Consider the following 18,363-nt stretch of genomic DNA (forward strand, 5'->3'; position numbering starts at 1 on the left):
ATTTGCTTTAGCAGTAAATTCATTTCCCCCATAGCCTGGTGCAAAACTGTTTATTTGAGTTAGTGTTCTTGCTTTGGGTAATAAAAAAGTCCTGACTGGTAAAATAACATTGTTTGTCTGAGCTGAAAGAATACATTTTTATTTCTTTTTTAATACAATATACCATTTACAATTTCTCCTGCTACCACCATTTTTCTTGTTATACAGTCTTGTTATTCACCTCAACAGTGGTTAAAACATTTCAAGCCATCAATACATATGTTTTAGTTCTTGTGCCTCAGAGTTTCTACCATTATTTATTGTTAGGGAACATACAACAGGTAGTATAGTTCATAGAGTTGAAGAAAGGAACCTATATCCCTCTGCTATTGCAGAGGCCTGGGTTCAGCTATGCTCTGGGCATTTCCTACAGCTCTCTCCTCCAGCTTTCCTGTCTGCCCTCAACTGTCCCATCACAATAAAAGCTCAAAAGGCCCCCAGAAACACTCAAACATTATTCAAGATCTCACTGAAGTGATTGTCTGAAGTCCTTGTTGTGATTCAGTATCACCAGTTGGCTCTAAACTTTTACTTTAATTACAGGATTTATCTCCAACTTCAAACAAGTCCAAGTCTGAGTAAACCTTGTGCAGTGCAGTGGTTCTAACTACACAACAAATTTAAACTCATTATTATGAACCGTTATCATAAGCTCTTATTGTAGTTGCTTTTGAAGTGTTACTGTTGTCCCATCTTGTTTTTTCATAAACTTTTTATTTTATCTTAGCATATTTGAAATATCACAGCATGATTTTTATATGTAAAATAAACATAATATAACATTCAAACTAAAAATATTATTAATAATAAAAAGTGGAATTTCAATCATTTATTGATCCATTAAAAATATTCCTTCTAAAAGTATATTTTAATATTTAACTTTGAAGCCTAGCAGTGTGTAAAAATAATATCCTGAAATATTAAAAAAAATAAACTGAGCCAATACTACGTGTCAGTTATTTTCATCTGCATTAATCTGATTGCCTTCATATAGTATTGACACGATTTTGTTTTGCTGGACTTCCTCTCAACATTAATTATAAATTTTAATTAAAAATTGAGACCGGCATCTTATGTACTTTTATAGATCGCCCTAACATGAATAACCACTGCTGTGTTTCGAGTTTAACTTCTATTATGTTATTACTATGTAGTATAATATCGTTTCTCATTATTACATTTTAGTGTCCAAATACATTTAGGGTTTTATTTTTTGACCTAACATCCATCTACAGCCTTCTTTTTAGTATCAGTAAATGAATTAAGGTGCCAAATTTCTCATCACATTACTTCTTTACATGGCTTTGTGATACTGTCAGTGGATGCTCATGTAACTTGATGACTGGCGTGATTTCCAGAGAAAAACCTGAAATGATCCTTGTTTTAAATGCACGCCTATTCGAACATTACCATGTATAAACGCTGTCTCTTACTGTATGTTTAATCCTGCGCTGTCCCGTTATGTCCCCTGACAGTCAGAGCCAGAGCTGCAGATCTTCTGATCAACCCTCTAGATCCGCGCAACGCAGACTCTATTCGAGTCAAAATTGCTGATCTTGGAAATGCATGCTGGGTGGTAAGAAAGCAGCTGGAGTTTGATATTATTTCATTTTGACTATTTTTAAATAGTGAAAGGTGAAGCCTTTTATGTTCTGTTGAAGACAAACAGAATAATGAGTTGTACAGAGGCTGTAACCAGAGGTGACCACAGGTGCATTATGCTGTAGTTTTTAAAGACATAATAGCTCACTTTCATACTCAGAGAGGCCTGAGAGTTTCTGGAGGTGTGTTCTGTGTACCCTGTATAAATGATTGTTATTCACTGTAAGAATTCATATTTGAAACCTGTGTAGGCGGGCAAGTCGCCACAGGTTGCACAGGTCCAGATATTTTAATGAGGTTTAGAGAGGAAAACAAGAAGCAGCATAACATCAAACTCCGAGTTTCCTTCAGCGGTCCAATTACAGCTCTGCTTTCAGCAGGCTTTTTTTTTTTTGTGTGCAGCAGCCATTATTAGAGACCGGCTGTTGAAACGAATGTACTGGCAGGAGGCGCGTTCCAGCAGCTAACGCCGCTAGAACCCATCGTTCAGATGCGCTAATCTGATCCCAAATCCTGCGCACAACAATTACACACAGTCTCACAAAACAACAGATGAAAGTGTAAATAAAAGCATCCCACACATGTCTAGATCGAGACTGTAACACACACTGAGCCAGCTGCACTCGGCAAGGCAGGACTGCACGGAGAATTTAACAGGGTTTGGTTTCCAAAGATGAAAGACAAGTGGACCCTGATCAGACGAAAACATATCAAGATGTAAGACAGGGACTATGTTTTATTGATAGATCCTAATAAAAAATTTTAGTAACAAATATCCTTCCTCTCCTCTTATTTCGCGGACAGCATAAGCACTTTACAGAGGACATTCAGACAAGGCAGTACCGCTCCATCGAAGTCCTAATAGGAGCGGGTTACAGCACTCCTGCTGACATCTGGAGCACCGCCTGCATGGTGAGGAGAACACACATGAATAACATTATTACATACATATATGCAGCTGTACTAGTTTGCAATCATTCGTTGAGAGGCGTACTCAGTATGTCCTCCTGTAGGCATTTGAGCTGGCCACTGGAGATTACCTGTTTGAGCCTCACTCTGGAGAAGACTACTCCCGCGATGAGGGTGAGTATTTAAATCTTTATGGCACAAACTGTTTTATTTCCAAATATAGGAGCAGCAGCTTCCACTGGAGAATTAATGCTGAATATTTTTAATCTTAAAACTTTAAACTGAATGTTGGAGATGTTTGGTGCAAAGTGTTTAAACTGTTTGATATTACTGCGTAAATAATTAGCTTCACAGTTTTTCTCCACTATTTGATCAACTTTATATAGAAATGTAAAACAGATTTTAAAATAGAACTGAAATCATAAAAGGACGAATAGAATAAATAATTGAAAAAGACTTGAAAAATATACTTTTGTTTATCCCTATGCAATAATGTTGGGGCTTTTGTGTCTTATCGGATAATGGAGAAAAGCTGTAATTTAAAAAGGTAGTTTGTATTGTTAGCGCTTAAAAAAATAGCCAAAATCAGTTTAGTTTAAAGTTTAGTCAACCCCTCTCCCCACATCCTTCTATCCACTTTAAATTCTGTCCCTTGAATCTGCTGCTGTGCCTCCACACATCCACACCAAGCCCACACTTCAAACCTTAGCCCAACATTAGCCAAGTGTCCTGTGAGATTACGTGTATCTGTTTTCTGGTCTTTCTCCATCCTTTGCATGTGGACTCCAGTCATTAATCATACTAATTCTTCTAAATGTTATGTCTCGCGAAAACATGTCACATTACCAAACTGTGCAGCTTCACCCCCACATTTCTCTTTATCACTTCCCCTCATCTGGTCTTTGATCTGTCTCAGCTCATTGTGCTGTGTTTTCAGGGGGGGGGGGGGTCTTTTTCCCCTCAGAGCATGTGACACATAGTTGGCTCCCTGCTTCCTGTTCTGCACAGGCAATAAGCCAGTGTCAGTTTTATTCTGGCATGCTTATTTACAGAGGGTCACCTTTGATCTCCCGCTACTGAGGCCAGATTGAAAATCCAGTTCGTTCAGATCTGAATCTAAATACATGTCACTTTATTCATTTCATTTCCTCACCTGTGGAGGCACAGCTCACTAACACACGCTGTTTCCTTTACTGTCTGACTCTTTTTTTTTCCTCCCTCTCTTTATCCCTTCCTTATGCGCCCCCCCCCCCCCCCCCCCCCCCCCCCATCTTTTTATACCTCACACTTCCTTTTTTTTTCAATGTTTTGTACCTGTAATTGTCCCTTTTTTGTATTTACAATGTTCTTACACTGTGTTTCATCCTTCTTTCGATTAATTCTACCGTCTTTGGCTTTACTCTTTTTATATTTCTATTTCTTTGTCAACATTTCCTGCCCCCTTCCTCTTCTTTTTCTTTTTCTCTCTCCCTTCTCCCTCCTCCGACCTGCCTCTCTCCTCCATAGACCACATAGCCCACATCATAGAGCTGCTGGGCTGTATTCCGAGGCACTTTGCGCTCTCCGGAAAATATTCCCGGGAGTTCTTCAACAGAAGAGGTAGCGCTGGCCAGAGAGCTGGTGGGACTGGGACACACGGATGTCTGAGAGGGACAGAAATTATGCACTGGCAGACCATTGTAAAATCAGATTTGAAAGTATGATTAAAACATCGAGAACAAGCTTCTCACTGCATTACCAATCGGTCTCTAAGCGCGTCTGCGGTGTACCCCAAGGCATCAGTGTGTGTCGGTACCATTCAGCCAGTGTATGTGCGTGTTGATGTGTGTGCATGCCGTAATGCTGAACCGTGCTTGTTCCCTCTGTGACGTATGTGGTGGTGGGCAGACCACATCGCTCTGATCATGGAGCTCCTTGGGAAGGTCCCACGCAAAGTGGTCGCTGCTGGGAAGTACAGCCGAGAGTTTTTCACCAAGAAAGGTAAACGACTCCGTGGTTGATGACTGGTTAAGGGTAGTGTGAGCCAAAGGGACAGCGGTAGTGTGTCAGGAGCTGGGCTGTTATAGTTAGCTAAACCAACAGATGTGAAAAAAGTAACAACTAAAAGAAAACTAAAATTATTATCTTTTTTTTAAATAACTAAACTAAAACAGAGTTAAACAGGAAATGACCTTACCTTTAGTCTCTGTCAGTGTGGTCAAATTTGTCAACCCAGCAAACATCAGGAGGCATTGATTTGTCTGTTTATTAAGACTGACACATCTGTATGGCATTAAATGTTGTGCTGCCTGTTCTGAACTTCATAAATGCCGACTCAGCAAATACTCCAAATAAATAAAACTATTCATTTAAAACTGAAATGAGCAAACCCGAACCCTCGAAACAAGCAAAAGTAAAATGAATTGACAATAAAACATCAAAATGAAGTGATTTTCAAAGCAGATAAAATAAACAAATGTGTGCAATAAATCTATTTTAAACACTGCCGGATTCTATTAAGTTTCCATAACTTAATAACAAAATAAAAAGGATTTTAAAAGCACTTCTAGAAAACTCCACATGTGCATTTAATAGGAAAAATATCTGTTTTTTTAATGATTCTTAAATGATTTTTAAGAATCACTTCTGATCTCTGCTAGTCAGTAAAATTCATACAGAAGGTGATCACTGTCAAGGAGATCGGGTGTTGAATATTTACATTAACTAAATATCTGTAAATTATAAGTTATTATTAACCAGACTGATAAATGTAAGCTTGCTATAATTACCTCTGATTTAAAATCTATGTCACACTTTGATATTTCACATCTGCCTTTCATTCAGTTTTTTTCCCCATGGCACAGACAACACAGTGACATATTTTTATTATATATCCCGACCAACAAATAAGTTTTATATCCTTTGTAAATTCCAAAAGAAACAGTTAAATGTGTTTAATCAGTGCCTCCTATATATCAAAGTTAGGATTAATAGTTTACAGGTTTATGACCAGGTAAAGCCAGTTAAACTAGTAGCAATGACAGTGTATAAGGCTTCTCTCTAGTATGTCATGCACCTCTCTGACCCTACTCACCTGTGAGCATGGTAAGTTCATGGACCTGTGATTGATACAGCTGATAACCCTTGCAATCTCTCACTCACTCTCGTTTTCCTTTCTGCTCATATATTCTTCTTAATGTGTCATGAGACCTGAATATTTCTCCTTTGATCCTGTCTCTATCTGAGGTCTGAGCCTGCACTTGATGTCTCAGTGTTCTCTCTTTTATCTCCGGGTGCTCTGTTAATCGGGTCTGACTTCCTCGCACCGACTCTCTCGCGTCTGCCGAGACGCTTTCGACTGCATGTTGCAGTCAGACGGCCTTGGCAGCTTGTTTACTTCATGTGCACTGATATATTGATTGGAGGCAAAAACACCTGGAAAAACTATACTCTGCATAGGAAAGAATAACAGCTGTAAGGGTTTATCCTGCTAACAAAAACCACATTTCCTAATGAATGTTTGCACAAAGCTGGAGAATTCTTAACAGTTTCCATTCTCCCATCTTGCAGAGGAAAAAGAGGTTACCATGGCAGCCGTGGTTTGAACCGGACCTTCGGTCTCGATCGCTCCGATCATTAATCATTCGCTCACACTTGCTTGCTTCCCTGTCAGACTTGTGTTTTCCTCCTCTCCTGAATAATAGACACCATCCTTTTCTTTTCTCTTCTGTTTCTGTTACCTCACCAGGTCTTTGGCTATTTCTGTCCCTCTTGTACCCTCTGTTATTGTGTATTTTTCTGCCAAGACTCTGCAGGTTTTCACTCCATTGGTACAGCACCTCACTGATTAGCAAACCTTCAAACACACAGAGAGGCAAAGTAATTAGTGAAATCAGCTACTGTTTGGCTGAAGCCTGCATAATCACAGCCTAATGTGGCATCTGATTATATGACCGGTACACCAAAATACCCAGAAAAGAAAAAAATATAGATTTGCCTCCAGTAGTATTTTTACATTTTAAAAAAGATTCAGCAGCAACCTCTTCAACTGTTAGATTAACGTTTGCTGTATTGATACCTGCAGCATGCACGTTAATGATGTTAAAGCCTTTTTACACATGAACTCTTAATAATGTTGGTGGGAACATTGTTCACAGCTGCTTTTCTCACATGTAGCAGAAGAAATTTGGCTTGACTGTAGTCACTTCACCGCGACACCTTCTCGCTCACTATGATTGCACCATACATTTACCCGCGTTTTTCTCATATGGCTTCAATCAGACTGCACACACACTCTTTGTACTAGGGAGCTCTCAGGTTAAAGACCATGCAATGTCTGATCTGACAGCATCAGCCGCTGGGTGATGTATGGAAAAGTTCAGGGTTCTGGTAAAAGTCTGAAAACTGATCAAGTCTTGTTCTGAGGTGATAAGCCAGTTTTTACAATAACACTAACACTAAATAAGGACTGGTTGTGTAATGACATGGCAGTGATTAAAGTGTTGTCAGTTTCCTGTTAATGATGCTTGAATCATGACAATGCACGAGAAGCTTCTTTTTAGTAATTGAAAAAATGGTGAGCAGGTTCCTGCACCATTTTAAATATCAAATTGAATGCTTTTCAAGGCATAAAGAAAATTATGTATAACTAGTCACTTCTAGTTGTGTACACAGCTATTCAGTAATCCCTACAGCAAGTGGATATTTGGAGATCACAATATATCGACAGGGACCAATATATTGGCTAATACTGGCTATTTGATCATATCTTGGTAACAACATTTATAATGTTAAAAACCATGAATATTTAAAAAGTAGAGAAGAGATGAAAGAAACACCCTTCAGACATGTTATGAGTGCTAATATTGCATAATTTGTCCACAAGAGGCCACTCCTGGAACTTCCCTGTTAGCCTTACACATAAACAACCAGCTGATTGGAGCAGAGGTAGAGTGTAAACAAGTAATCCACAAAAAATGTTATTTTTAAATTGCATTGCAATAGTTTCTTAGTGAGCACTCACAAATAACTACACAGATAGCGTTAGGTTTAAAATAAAAACCACAAAGCATGCTTTTCACTTTAACTTAATAAAGTTATTTCCGACTGCCATGTTTCCTACCAATGTGTCAAGTTTAATCACACATGGTGTATAACAGTTTTATTTGTTTAAAGCAATTTCACAACAACAGTAATCTCTGATTATTCCTTATGAGCAAGACTTTGGAATGCTGTCGACTTTTTCTGCTGCATTTTCTTTAAATAATTCTGAACAGAAATTAAACTGTTTTTGTAACGAGATGTTGCTGCTGAATTATCAGGATTTCACTGATGTGGGCACCATTGTTTTTTTCTAACTCCACTGTTCTGGAGAAAAGGCAGAAATCTCAGAGGCCAAAGCTAAAGCTGTACTATCTGCATGTCTGGGTGCTTCTAGAGTTAAAGGATACGGCTGGTGGTGTTTTGTATTTTTCCTCGTGATCAGCAAATCCCAGAAAAAAGCCAAAAACAACTATGCCGCAGTCACATCTCTTAGTTTTAGCAGATTAACACACAGTTTGTGCTCTGCCAAGTACCGAAACAAAACGATGGTGAAAATAAGCAGGATTTGGCTACAGATTCCAGATCTTGCTTATTTTCATGTTTTTTCTGGTATTTGTGGAAAGCAAGTCAACATTATATACCACCAGTCTTTTTCCTTTACTCAAGAAATCCTTTTTTTAAATTTGTTGGGACCAACATTTTTCAAACGTTCCAGTTCATCCTACCATGCCAGTGACTCTGCTGTGTGTGGCCTTCTGCAGGTGAACTGCGGCACATCACCAAGCTGAAGCCGTGGTCCCTGTTTGACGTGCTGGTGGAGAAGTACGGCTGGTCGCACGAAGACGCCGGTCAGTTCACTCACTTCCTTCTGCCCATGCTGGAGATGGTGCCTGAGAAGAGGGCCTCGGCCGGCGAATGCCTCAATCACCCGTGGCTCAACTCCTAGCCACAAACACTGAGCAACGCCCTCCTCCTCTTCCCCGCTGCCCACCCAACAGTTAGCCCAAACACCACCCCCACCCTGGTGGCAGCCTTTGGAACCCCGATGTGGAAAGAAGCTGGCAACAGATGAGAAGGACCTCCTTAATGCATTATCTCACATATCCATTTCATGCTTACCTGAAAATGCTTAACCTCCCACATTTCTTTTCCCAAAAGGAATGTAAAGACGAACTTGTGGAGATAAAATGACAAAAACAATCAGACTGTTGGAGGATGAATGCTGCCCACTTTGGAAAAGGGAGAAGTTGGGCTCTGCCTGAAAGAAATGTGCTTTCTTCTCTTTTTCTGCCGTCAGGATGCCGGTCAGTCTCTTACATCTGTCTGTCTCTTCCTAATTATAATTTTTTAAAAAATCTGTCTCGGGCGATGGACAGCTGCTGATCTTCTCAGTATTTTGAAAGAAAAGTCAACAAGTAGCCTTGATGTATTGCTGATGGCCCACAGCTCCATCTGCCATGACCTTTACACAGCCAGGGCCTCAAACTCAGATGAGTGTGTGATCTGCCTACACAGACCCTCGTCTTTTTTCCCCAATCTAACTTCCTTTCCTAACCATGGAAGAAGTTCCCATATCAAACTCCGAGTTTACACCCTAATTTCTTCCAGGAATCCCAAAACACCCATGTGACCTGTTTGTTTCCCCACATTGCCTCTCTCCCCTTCCTAAATGAGCGTCATGATCCTGCCCGGGGACTGCTGCAGAAAGCTGGAGGGCAGCCAGTCCTCCAGGGGGCAGCACACTGAAAAGGAGGACAGAAACAGTGTGGGCTGTGCAAAAATACAATCAGTTCAACAAAGAGGAGAACTGCTTGGTCTTTAGAGACTCTTTTTAACAATGCATGGAGAAGACTGAAGGAGCAGCATGAAGGATTATGAGAAACAAATGATGGATGCTTTGTTTCCTGTTTCATCACACCTCTTGGACATTCTGTTAGAAAGATTTACATTAGGTTAGGATATTTGGTGCCCCCATAATGAAGGTGGCTACTTTACAGTCCCCTTCTCCACCAGCTTTTGACATTCCTAAATCTTGATCCATCATTCCTTGACTTTTATTCCCGAGAACACTTCTGTTAATTCCTACTGTGGCACGTTTACCAGAACTTATTGGTACTATTCTCCCCTTTTTTGTCCTTATAAAGAAACCCTTTCTTCCCTGAGCTTCTCCAGAAATGGGATGGTCACACGGAGGTTGCACTTGTCTTTGTAGATGTCCTTCAGGGATTTGAAACCTTTGTATATAGAACTGAGATTTGGCAACACAGATAAGCGACCGTGGACAACATTTCAACACGCAAGCATCATTCCAAAAAAACAGAAGAAGAAAGAAAATACAGAGGTGGTTGTTGGCAGAACTTGACTTCCTCTGATATAGTGTTTTTTTGTTTTTGTTTGTTTTTGGGTGGGCTGCCACAGCTCAACCCTGCAGGAATGTTCAGACTGAACTGCGCCACCTGGTGGCTGGACGAGAGTACTGCATTGCCACACTGCTGCTGCTCTCAGTGCCAACACTCCAAGACGTTCCACTGTATCTCTCTACTTAATCCGTAATGCTCTGTCAAACACACAGACAACCACAAACTCGCATCATCACAATTAGTCCAGTTGCCTATTTTTTCGCAATAAATGAAAACAAAAGATGAGTATAAGTAAATGGTGAGATATTTTTAAAAACTATTTAATTCATTTAAAAAAATGGAAAAAAATAAAACTTTTCTCTGGTTGTCGTGACCGTGAACAGAATCTCGTCTTATACTGAGGTGATTGTGTTTGTCTGTTAGAGATGTTTTTATTTCTTCTTTCATTGCAATTATTAATGATGATGATTATTATTATTAAGAGGTTTTGTTTTGTTTTTTTACACTTTGCACCTCTCCCCTCCCTCCCTACTTGAATAGTGCTGCTTTGTCCAGGCCCGTGATGGGGAAAAAAATTCAACAGTTTTGCAATAAAGGATTTTGTGATGAGGTTCTTTTTATTATTTTATTTGGTTTCTTTTTCACCAAAACCTCCTGAACTCACTCTCAGCCATACTGACTGTTCTTCCTGATGATATTGACAGAATCGCGTCTTGTCTGTTTTTCATTGACAGATTTAATAAAATTGTAAATTAATGGATCCTGTGCCCTTGATGCAGTGAATTTTCTGCTTTGAAGTTGCACTTGGCAGCAGTCGACCTAAACATGTCCGGTGAACTTATGATCGCAAACTAAAGGCATCGAATGAATAGAAAACAAAGTCACTACAGGTTCTCTTTTTATTGACATAAATAACTCACATTCAATCTAATAATTTCAAAAATACACTATATTGCCAAAAGGATTCACTCACCCATCCAAATCATTAGGTGTTCCAAGCACTTCCACTGTCACAGGTCTATAAAGTAATTTCCCCACTCCTAAGTATTTCACAGCAAGCTGTTAGTGGTATTATATTGTGTAATAAGATCATGGGATGCTGAGGTACATAGTGTGCAGAGGTCACCAACTTGCTGCACAGTCAGTCGCTACAGAAATTAGCTCAAGAACAGTGCATAGAGAGCTTCTTGCACAAATGTGCTTCTGGAAATGGTCAAAAATTCCCACAAACACACTTCTAAACCTTATGGAAAGCCTTCCAAGAAGACTTTAAGCTGTTATAGCGACAAAGGGTGAGCCCACATATTAAACAATATGAAAGTTCAATATGCACGTGAATGCAGATGAGTCAAAACTTTCTGCAATATAGTGTATGCTACAATACCCAGGTCAGTTTTGTGTGTTACAATTAGTCAACACATTGTCAACCTAGTGTATAAGAATGTGATACAGTACATTGTGATTCACACTGAAGCAAACATGGTCCACTCAATTACATTTTTAGGATTCAATAAAGGATGGAGTGATAATAGATGTCCTGAGATCAATATTAGTCATTAAACATTAAAATGTGTTTTAAAATATCAACATGTGATTTTAGCAGTATTTTGTTTTAGATCGTAAATCCCAACAAATGCCCTCTGGTGCCACTTCCCCCCTCCGACTCAGCCAACAGCCTGCAATAAACTTCAAGGGGTGTAGTGGATATTTTAGTCAAACAGATAACATTTCCTAATAGGAGTGATAAAAGTGGGAATACCCACAAATTTGACCATATAATGAGGTATATTTTGGTATCACCACTATGGAAATGTGGAGGAGACGTGTATGCCACACAGGAATATCTTGCATTGTAAGCCTAAAGACAAACGTCATGGTATTATTAGGATGTACACATGAACTGTAGATCCACTAAAGGCATACTACGCTTGTGTGTACATTTATTACCGTAATTGTCGGGCTATAAGCCGCTACTTTTTCCACAAGCTTTGAACCCTGCGGCTTTTAGTCAGGTGCGGCTTTTCTATGGATTGTCCATGATTTTTGTCATATCGTAAGACGATTTGTTTTGTTTGTTCCGCTGTTGTACGGCACTACGTTGCCTGGCGGAAGGGCATGTGATCAGACACACAGTATCGGGGTTCAAGAGTGGTGTGTTGGTCACGTGTCCATCCGCCAGACAACATAGTGCCGTACAAGTAGCGCGAAAAAAAATGCGAAAAGCAAGTTATGCTCAACTCCACCGGTGGAATCTGACAGCGTGGAAAAGTGTGAAAACATCAATGATCACCAACGGATTTCGAAGGGCTGAATGCTGCATGATGGAGAGGAGGACACCGCCACGGCCCTTCTGAGGGTGTTCGACTCTGACACTGACAACGAGGATTTCTTTGGTTTTGAAAGTGACAACGAAGGAAAGAAGCTGAGAGTGGATGACGAAGCCATCCTGAGCCTGTTTGTATCCGACACTGGAGAAGAGGACTTTGGTGGTTTTAGTGGGCAGGAAGATGGTGGTGAATGACTGACTTTTCTTCTTGTTAAAGCCGTGTCGCTGCACCTGAGCCTAAAAGGTAGTCCGAATCTATTTTTCTGGTGTGCTGTAGGTTATTGTTATGTACTACATTTGTTACTCATTTATGAAGCACAGTACATGTTTCCTACTTGTAATTACCGCTACTTGTACATATACCTAAAAGGTTATGCAAATATGTACCCATAACTTGTTTTTCAAAATATTAATAAAAGGGGTGTGTCTCCAAACAGCCATCTCTTTCCTGACAATTCCCTTTGTGCATATTCTCTTACATATGATAAGTCAACATTGAAACACCTGCGGCCTTTAGTCAGGTGCGGCTAATGTATGTACAAAACAGGATTTTCCCCTGATTTTAGCTTGTGCGGCTAATATTCGGGTGCGCTTTGTAGTCCGGGAAATACGGTATACAGCTGCTTCCTTTGTGTGTGCATCACAGCAGCGAGGCACAGTTCTTCAACAGCAGGGGTTTGGCTAAATCCAGAATGTCCAAGTTGGGATCGAGAGACCTTCCCAGGCCTTCCAGCACCATGATAGCGAAAATTATTGAGGAAAAGTTGCTCTCCAGCTTGACCTGGAAACACGGTGACAAGCGAAATACATATTTGACAGATAAATAAGATTCTGTTAAGATCAATTTTTTTTTTTAAAGTATAAAAACCTGGTGATGTTATACCTTGTGTTTGATGAGTAGGCCAAAGACTCTGGAAAGTAAGTCGGCTACCTGGACCTGCAAGCAAAGAAAACAAACCCCAGCAAAGAACTATGTAACCACTATTAAAAATCACTGATTATGTAGTGAAGCCTGTCCATAGTGTTAACATTTGTGTTAACTTTCCTCATATCTCCAAAAGTTGATTCTGTTCATCTGGACGTAGCGTTTTGTGGGAGAAACGTTTCGTCATCATCCAAGTGACTTCTTCAGTCTCAGCTGACTGCAGGTTTCCCCAATCTTATAAACAGTACATTTGCATAATGACTGAAACCAGCTCACTGAAGGAACAATGGGCTGGGAGGTCAGTTCCTTAATCTTAATTATGCAAATTCTCATGACCATTGATCAACAACCACTGATCAAAGACCACTGATCAATGGCCATGAGTACCAGTCACAGAGTTGGGGAATGGCTGCAATCACAGCATTGTAAGATGGCGAAAGATGTACCCTTAGGCCCCCTCCTCGATTCAGAGATGGTCTTTCCCTTTTCATGTAAATGGCCTCCTTGACTCCGCGCTCAAACCAGCGTTCCTCCCTGTCCTGTACATCCTCATCCTTGAAAGAGTGTCCACTGGCCTGTAGGTGTAAATAGACTGCATAGCCCTGGCCTGACGAGGTAGCTCTTCTGTGTTGTGCCATCCGCTTCGCCAGAGGTTGTTTGGTTTCCCCGATGTATAAATCCTGGCAATCCTCCTGGCACTTAACAGCGTACACTATGTTACTCTGTGTCAGGGGACCCGATCCTCGGGGTAGACCAAGTTTTGGCGCAGCGTGTTTTGGGGTTTAAAAGGTTTTCGCTTGGGCAGCGGTTTTCCTTCTCTCCTGGATCGACTGGAGCTTTCTTTAGTTGCCTTTCCAGCTTTGACAAAAGTCCAGCTGGGATAACCACATTTACTCAGGGCCTTCTTGATGTGCTGTTCTTCTGCTTCCCTGGCCGCTGTGTCAGTGGGGATGGTGTTCGCTCTGTGTTGTAGCATCCTAATGACACCCAGTTTGTGCTCCAGTGGATGATGAGAGTCAAACCTTAAATACTGATCCGTATGTGTAGGTTTACGGTACACGTCAGCTTTTAGATGTCCCCCATTACTGACGGAAACCTCACAGTCTAAGAAGGCTAACCTGCCACAGGAATTAGGATCCCAACGAGGATTAAGGAACTGACCTCCCAGCCCATTGTTCCTTCAGTGGGCTGGTTTCAGTCATTATGCAAATGTACTGTTTATAAGATTGGGGAAACCTGCAGTCAGCTGAGACTGAAGAAGTCACTTGGATGAGTGACGAAACGTTTCTCCCACAAAACGCTACGTCCAGATGAACAGAATCAACTTTTGGAGATTTACTTTCCTGGATGATTGAGAATGCATCAAGAAACTTTCCTCATAGTTTACGTAACTTCCACATACAAATACGACAAAGACATTGACTCCACACACAAAAATGAAAACCAATAACTGATTTGAGTTTGGATTGGCCAAATTCACAACAGCTTTGGTTTTGGATTTTTATGATCAGGCCTCTCGTACAGTTTATTGCTTCACTAGAAGGTTTTTAGATAAGAATAGTTTTGCATGAATTTATGTTGAGGCCAATTTATTTTATCTACACATTTTCATTTTTCAGAAAGCTGTAGTGAAGAGGAAAATGATTAAAAATTCTAAAAGCAAACAATACAGATACAAAATAGACATGTATCAAGTTGCTGGAATCACAAAAGGAGTGCTAAATTTAAAAATAAAAGTATTCTATAATATTATAATGTCTTCTACTGTATTACATTAACCACCATCATCATCCTGGTCATAACACACACAATGCAAATGTTGGTTCATACCTTTCCCAGTGAGAGGGTGTTGCTGCTGAGGGCATGATCCACCAGCTCAGCCATCTCCTTTTTAAACAGCGCGGCATCCTTGCACTCATTAGCTCGGGCATGATTCAGAATCAACTCTGCCACACGCTCACCCTGGGACAAAAAAAAAAAAAAAAGCCACACAAGAAATTCTGTGACTGTTTCATGGGTGGTGGTGTACAAATGACCAAAGCTGTGTCACTGTTCAAACACTTATCGTCATTGCAGATTAGTTAAAGACTGTTCTCATTCACATTTAGGCAGCTTATACATTGATGTTCTTCACAGTTTCATTCAGACACCCCCACAACACTTAGTCTTAAGTGCTGTAGGCACTTTACATAAAATGGCACAAAGTACATCTTAAAGAAGCTATAAAATTTTCCTGCATCGGTTCCTACCTGACGCAGCACCACAGCTGTGAAGACAGCCTTAAAGTTGGCAAGGTCACGGTCACCGAGCTGGGCTACAATGCCAGCATCCAACAAGACCAGCTGGATAGGACACGGCGGTGGCCTGACACTGACCACCACCGTGTCCAACAAATCAGTGAGCGTGGTTTTCCCATGGTGCTCCCCTGAAATACCAGTACCGTCTCCCGAGCCAGCGAGAGGACCCTGACACTGGACAAGTATGTTGCCTGGATGAAGATCCCCATGGACGAAGTTATCCAAAAAAACCTGGAATAAAGAAGTTTACATTGTCACATGATAGCATTCTGCACACATCCTTAAGTATATAAAACATTTATCGTTTACACCAATTGCCTTGGGTTGTGGATCTTACCATTTTCAGCAGCGTGTCTACTCCCATCTTGGCTATCCTCTGCTTCACTTCCTTGGGTACCTCGGAGCTCAAGTAGTTTGAAATGGGTTCACTCTCCTGAAAAGGAGGCTGAATATTAACTGAACTATGCTGTCATCAGTTAATGACCTCAATTACTTGCAGATCATTATACTCACTTCAAAGGTTTCCACTAAGATGCTTCTGGTGACAAATGGTCGCAAAGGAGTAGGGAACTTTACATAATCAAAATCACGGAAATTCGTCTGGAAACGCTCTATGTTTCTGGCTTCAAAACGGAGATCAATCTAAAACGCATGGAAATCGCACCTAACTGTGACCTGTCTTAGTACACAGAATGCTAAAGCTCTATTTAAAAGTCATGTGCAAAGTCAAAAAAACGCTTGTGCCAGGTTAAATGTAGGAGTCTGAATATTTTTACATCACCTGTTTGGTCATGAGCTTCTCAAACTCCTCCACTATCTCACAAATACTGAGCCATTTGAGTCCAGGCAGGCAGTGCAGAAGCCAACTACCTGCTTTCATGAGCAACAGGTCTATCTCCACTTGTCTCCTCACTCCTGGATGGACCACCTACAACGAATCGGATACAATTTATACACACCCAACATAACGTGCAAGAAAAAGAAGAAAGAAAAAAAAAAAAATCATACAGCATGTTCTCCTTTATTTACACTCCATGACTGTGATGTGAATCTGTAGGAGAGGAAACAATCTTGCAAGACTGACCTTGATTGCCACAGGTATCAGGTGCTCCTCCTGCTGACCATCTAGAAGACTTTTGTCCTCACTGCTCTCTTCCTCCCCACTCCCCCTCCAGAGCTGCCTCAGAGATCTTGCCATGCCCCCTAAACCAGGGATCTCCCAGGCTTCCAACAAATCGTCTTTTTCCATCTCCTCTACTATTGATTGGAAAGCTGGGTCCTCCACTTGGTCCACCCTGGCCCAGCCTCGGTATACCTGTGCAATGCATCCTGATCCCACCGGTTCTTTACTCCGAAACACCAAAACCCTTCTCCAGCCCTCCCCAAAAGCCCGCCGGAGGCACTGCTTGGTATGAGCCCAGGAGTGAGGGCGTACCTTGATGTGGAGCCTGGAGAAACGGTTGCAGAAATCTTGAGAGAAGATGTCTCGTCTAGTACTAGCCCACTGCCCCAGCTTGATGAAAGTAGGACCAGAGGTCTCAGTCACCCACAGCAAAGCATCGAGCCAATGAGGCATCCAGCGGGTAAACACCAGAACCAAGGGGTAAAGGAGAAGAAGGGGGACAAATTTGAAGAGCAGGACCAACGCCCGGAAGCTGAGGCGAAGAAAAAATATAAGTCTGTGCACTTGGATTTTAGCCAAAGACTTTTTTTCCGAAGCCTGGGGTTGAACAAGAACTTCCTGGCATCTGACTGCACTTAAAGAACCGTTGACTGCACCCCAACATAGCAGTGTAATCTTGGGTATGCGGGTTAAAATCTGCCCCCTTCTAACAAAACCGGATCTGGTGTTCTGAATGAGTCCAAGTCTTGCAAAGGAGCCTGCTCTCTGCAAAGTGCACCTCAAGCTGAGGAGGGCTCCTCTTGCTCCAAGGGCTATCGTGATCATAATGTCACACAGCTGCTAGCTCAGTCCAGCAGCTGAACGGATCCACATGTGCTAGTTTTGTATTGCGAAACACCTTTTAGGAGTCATCTGTAAAATATAATCTTTGCTCTCTTGGTAAACACTGCAGGTTTTACCCAGAGGATTACACTTTAAAGTAAAGATGCAAACTAGATTGGCGCTACAATAGGCTACAAGCATACTTAGCTATTTTTCTACAATTTGGTAGCAATATTTGAACTTACGGTACTCGGTAGTTACTGCAGTTTCTTGACAGACGAGAAGAAACTCGATGACTCTTTTTACTTATGTGGACAAACCGGACATTTAATGCTTCAGCTGGCGTTGCTGTGCCAGCTAATTAAATGTGGATTTCCTCGTTTCCATTGATAACACAACATCTATGGAAACATTGCACTGACAGAGTACGTCCGGATATGACGCTATAGCAACAAGGTCACGTGGTTTTATCTTAAAGGTGCAGTGACAATCACGAAAAAAACTTTCAGCGTTTCAAAACAAAAATTAAAACACGTTTAGTTTCTCGTGTCTACACTTCTTATCCCACACATTGTGGGTCTGTCTCGTGTCACGCTTCTGTATTTAAGAAATTATAATTTTTCTCAACTTAACTTGCAGAAGCAATGGCTCAAATTAACCTCCGTATTGCGCGTGCGCAGTCTGTTGTAGGCGCTTCTTGCTATTATTATTTGCAAAAGCACACGATTAATAATACTAGAAAATGAATTTTCTGAAGAAACTGCAGTGTGAATGCTGATAGCTGAATGTTTTTGAGCTAAAATGAAATAACTGCTGAATGTTAAGTTAAAAATGTTGAATGAGCTGGAAATGTTGTATTTACTTCCTCTTCAGCACTTATTGAGCACTTTTAAGGATATTTCTTACCACTGCTATGCAGATGATATTCAGTTATATAT

General features: G+C 40.9%; 2 protein-coding genes across 4 annotated transcripts in view; one reads left to right on the plus strand and one right to left on the minus strand.

Moving 5' to 3' along the window:
* The window catches only part of srpk2 (SRSF protein kinase 2), a 52,902-nt gene extending 42,674 nt beyond the window's left edge, over positions 1-10,228 (plus strand). For 2 of the 3 annotated variants that reach the window (XM_085359388.1, XM_085359390.1), the window contains exons 11-15: positions 1,515-1,615; positions 2,446-2,553; positions 2,655-2,724; positions 4,438-4,530; positions 8,334-10,228. In XM_085359388.1, the coding sequence (XP_085215514.1) occupies positions 1,515-1,615; positions 2,446-2,553; positions 2,655-2,724; positions 4,438-4,530; positions 8,334-8,518 (557 nt within the window). In that variant the 3' untranslated portion in view covers positions 8,519-10,228. Of the gene's footprint in view, positions 1-1,514; positions 1,616-2,445; positions 2,554-2,654; positions 2,725-4,056; positions 4,150-4,437; positions 4,531-8,333 lie in introns of all 3 variants that reach the window. The other variant, XM_085359389.1, reaches the window with a different exon arrangement.
* A 1,908-nt stretch (positions 10,229-12,136) lies between these two features.
* On the minus strand, positions 12,137-17,837 carry adck2 (aarF domain containing kinase 2). The gene is made up of 8 exons (XM_085357636.1): positions 16,565-17,837; positions 16,262-16,408; positions 15,994-16,122; positions 15,818-15,913; positions 15,433-15,711; positions 15,014-15,145; positions 13,142-13,195; positions 12,137-13,039 (listed from the first exon to the last, which is right to left on the minus strand). The coding sequence occupies exons 1-8, from the start codon at positions 17,426-17,428 to the stop codon at positions 12,899-12,901; spliced, it is 1,842 nt and encodes a 613-aa protein (XP_085213762.1). The 5' UTR covers positions 17,429-17,837; the 3' UTR covers positions 12,137-12,898.
* Between the last annotated feature and the right edge of the window lie 526 nt (positions 17,838-18,363).

Source organism: Diplotaxodon limnothrissa, linkage group LG7 (assembly GCF_057381915.1).
Source record: "Diplotaxodon limnothrissa isolate DT_005_m linkage group LG7, D_limnothrissa_male_GT1.1, whole genome shotgun sequence".
Taxonomy (NCBI): domain Eukaryota; kingdom Metazoa; phylum Chordata; class Actinopteri; order Cichliformes; family Cichlidae; genus Diplotaxodon; species Diplotaxodon limnothrissa.

Excerpts from the sequence above, each read along its gene's own strand:
- adck2 (XM_085357636.1), bottom strand. The coding sequence starts at position 17,428 with ATGATCACGATAGCCCTTGGAGCAAGAGGAGCCCTCCTCAGCTTGAGG. Across the intron at positions 15,914-15,993 it reads TCTTAGTGGAAACCTTTGAA|GAGAGTGAACCCATTTCAAA; the intron begins GTGAGTATAATG and ends CCTCCTTTTCAG. Across the intron at positions 15,146-15,432 it reads CAGCTGTGGTGCTGCGTCAG|GGTGAGCGTGTGGCAGAGTT; the intron begins GTAGGAACCGAT and ends TTTTTGTCCCAG.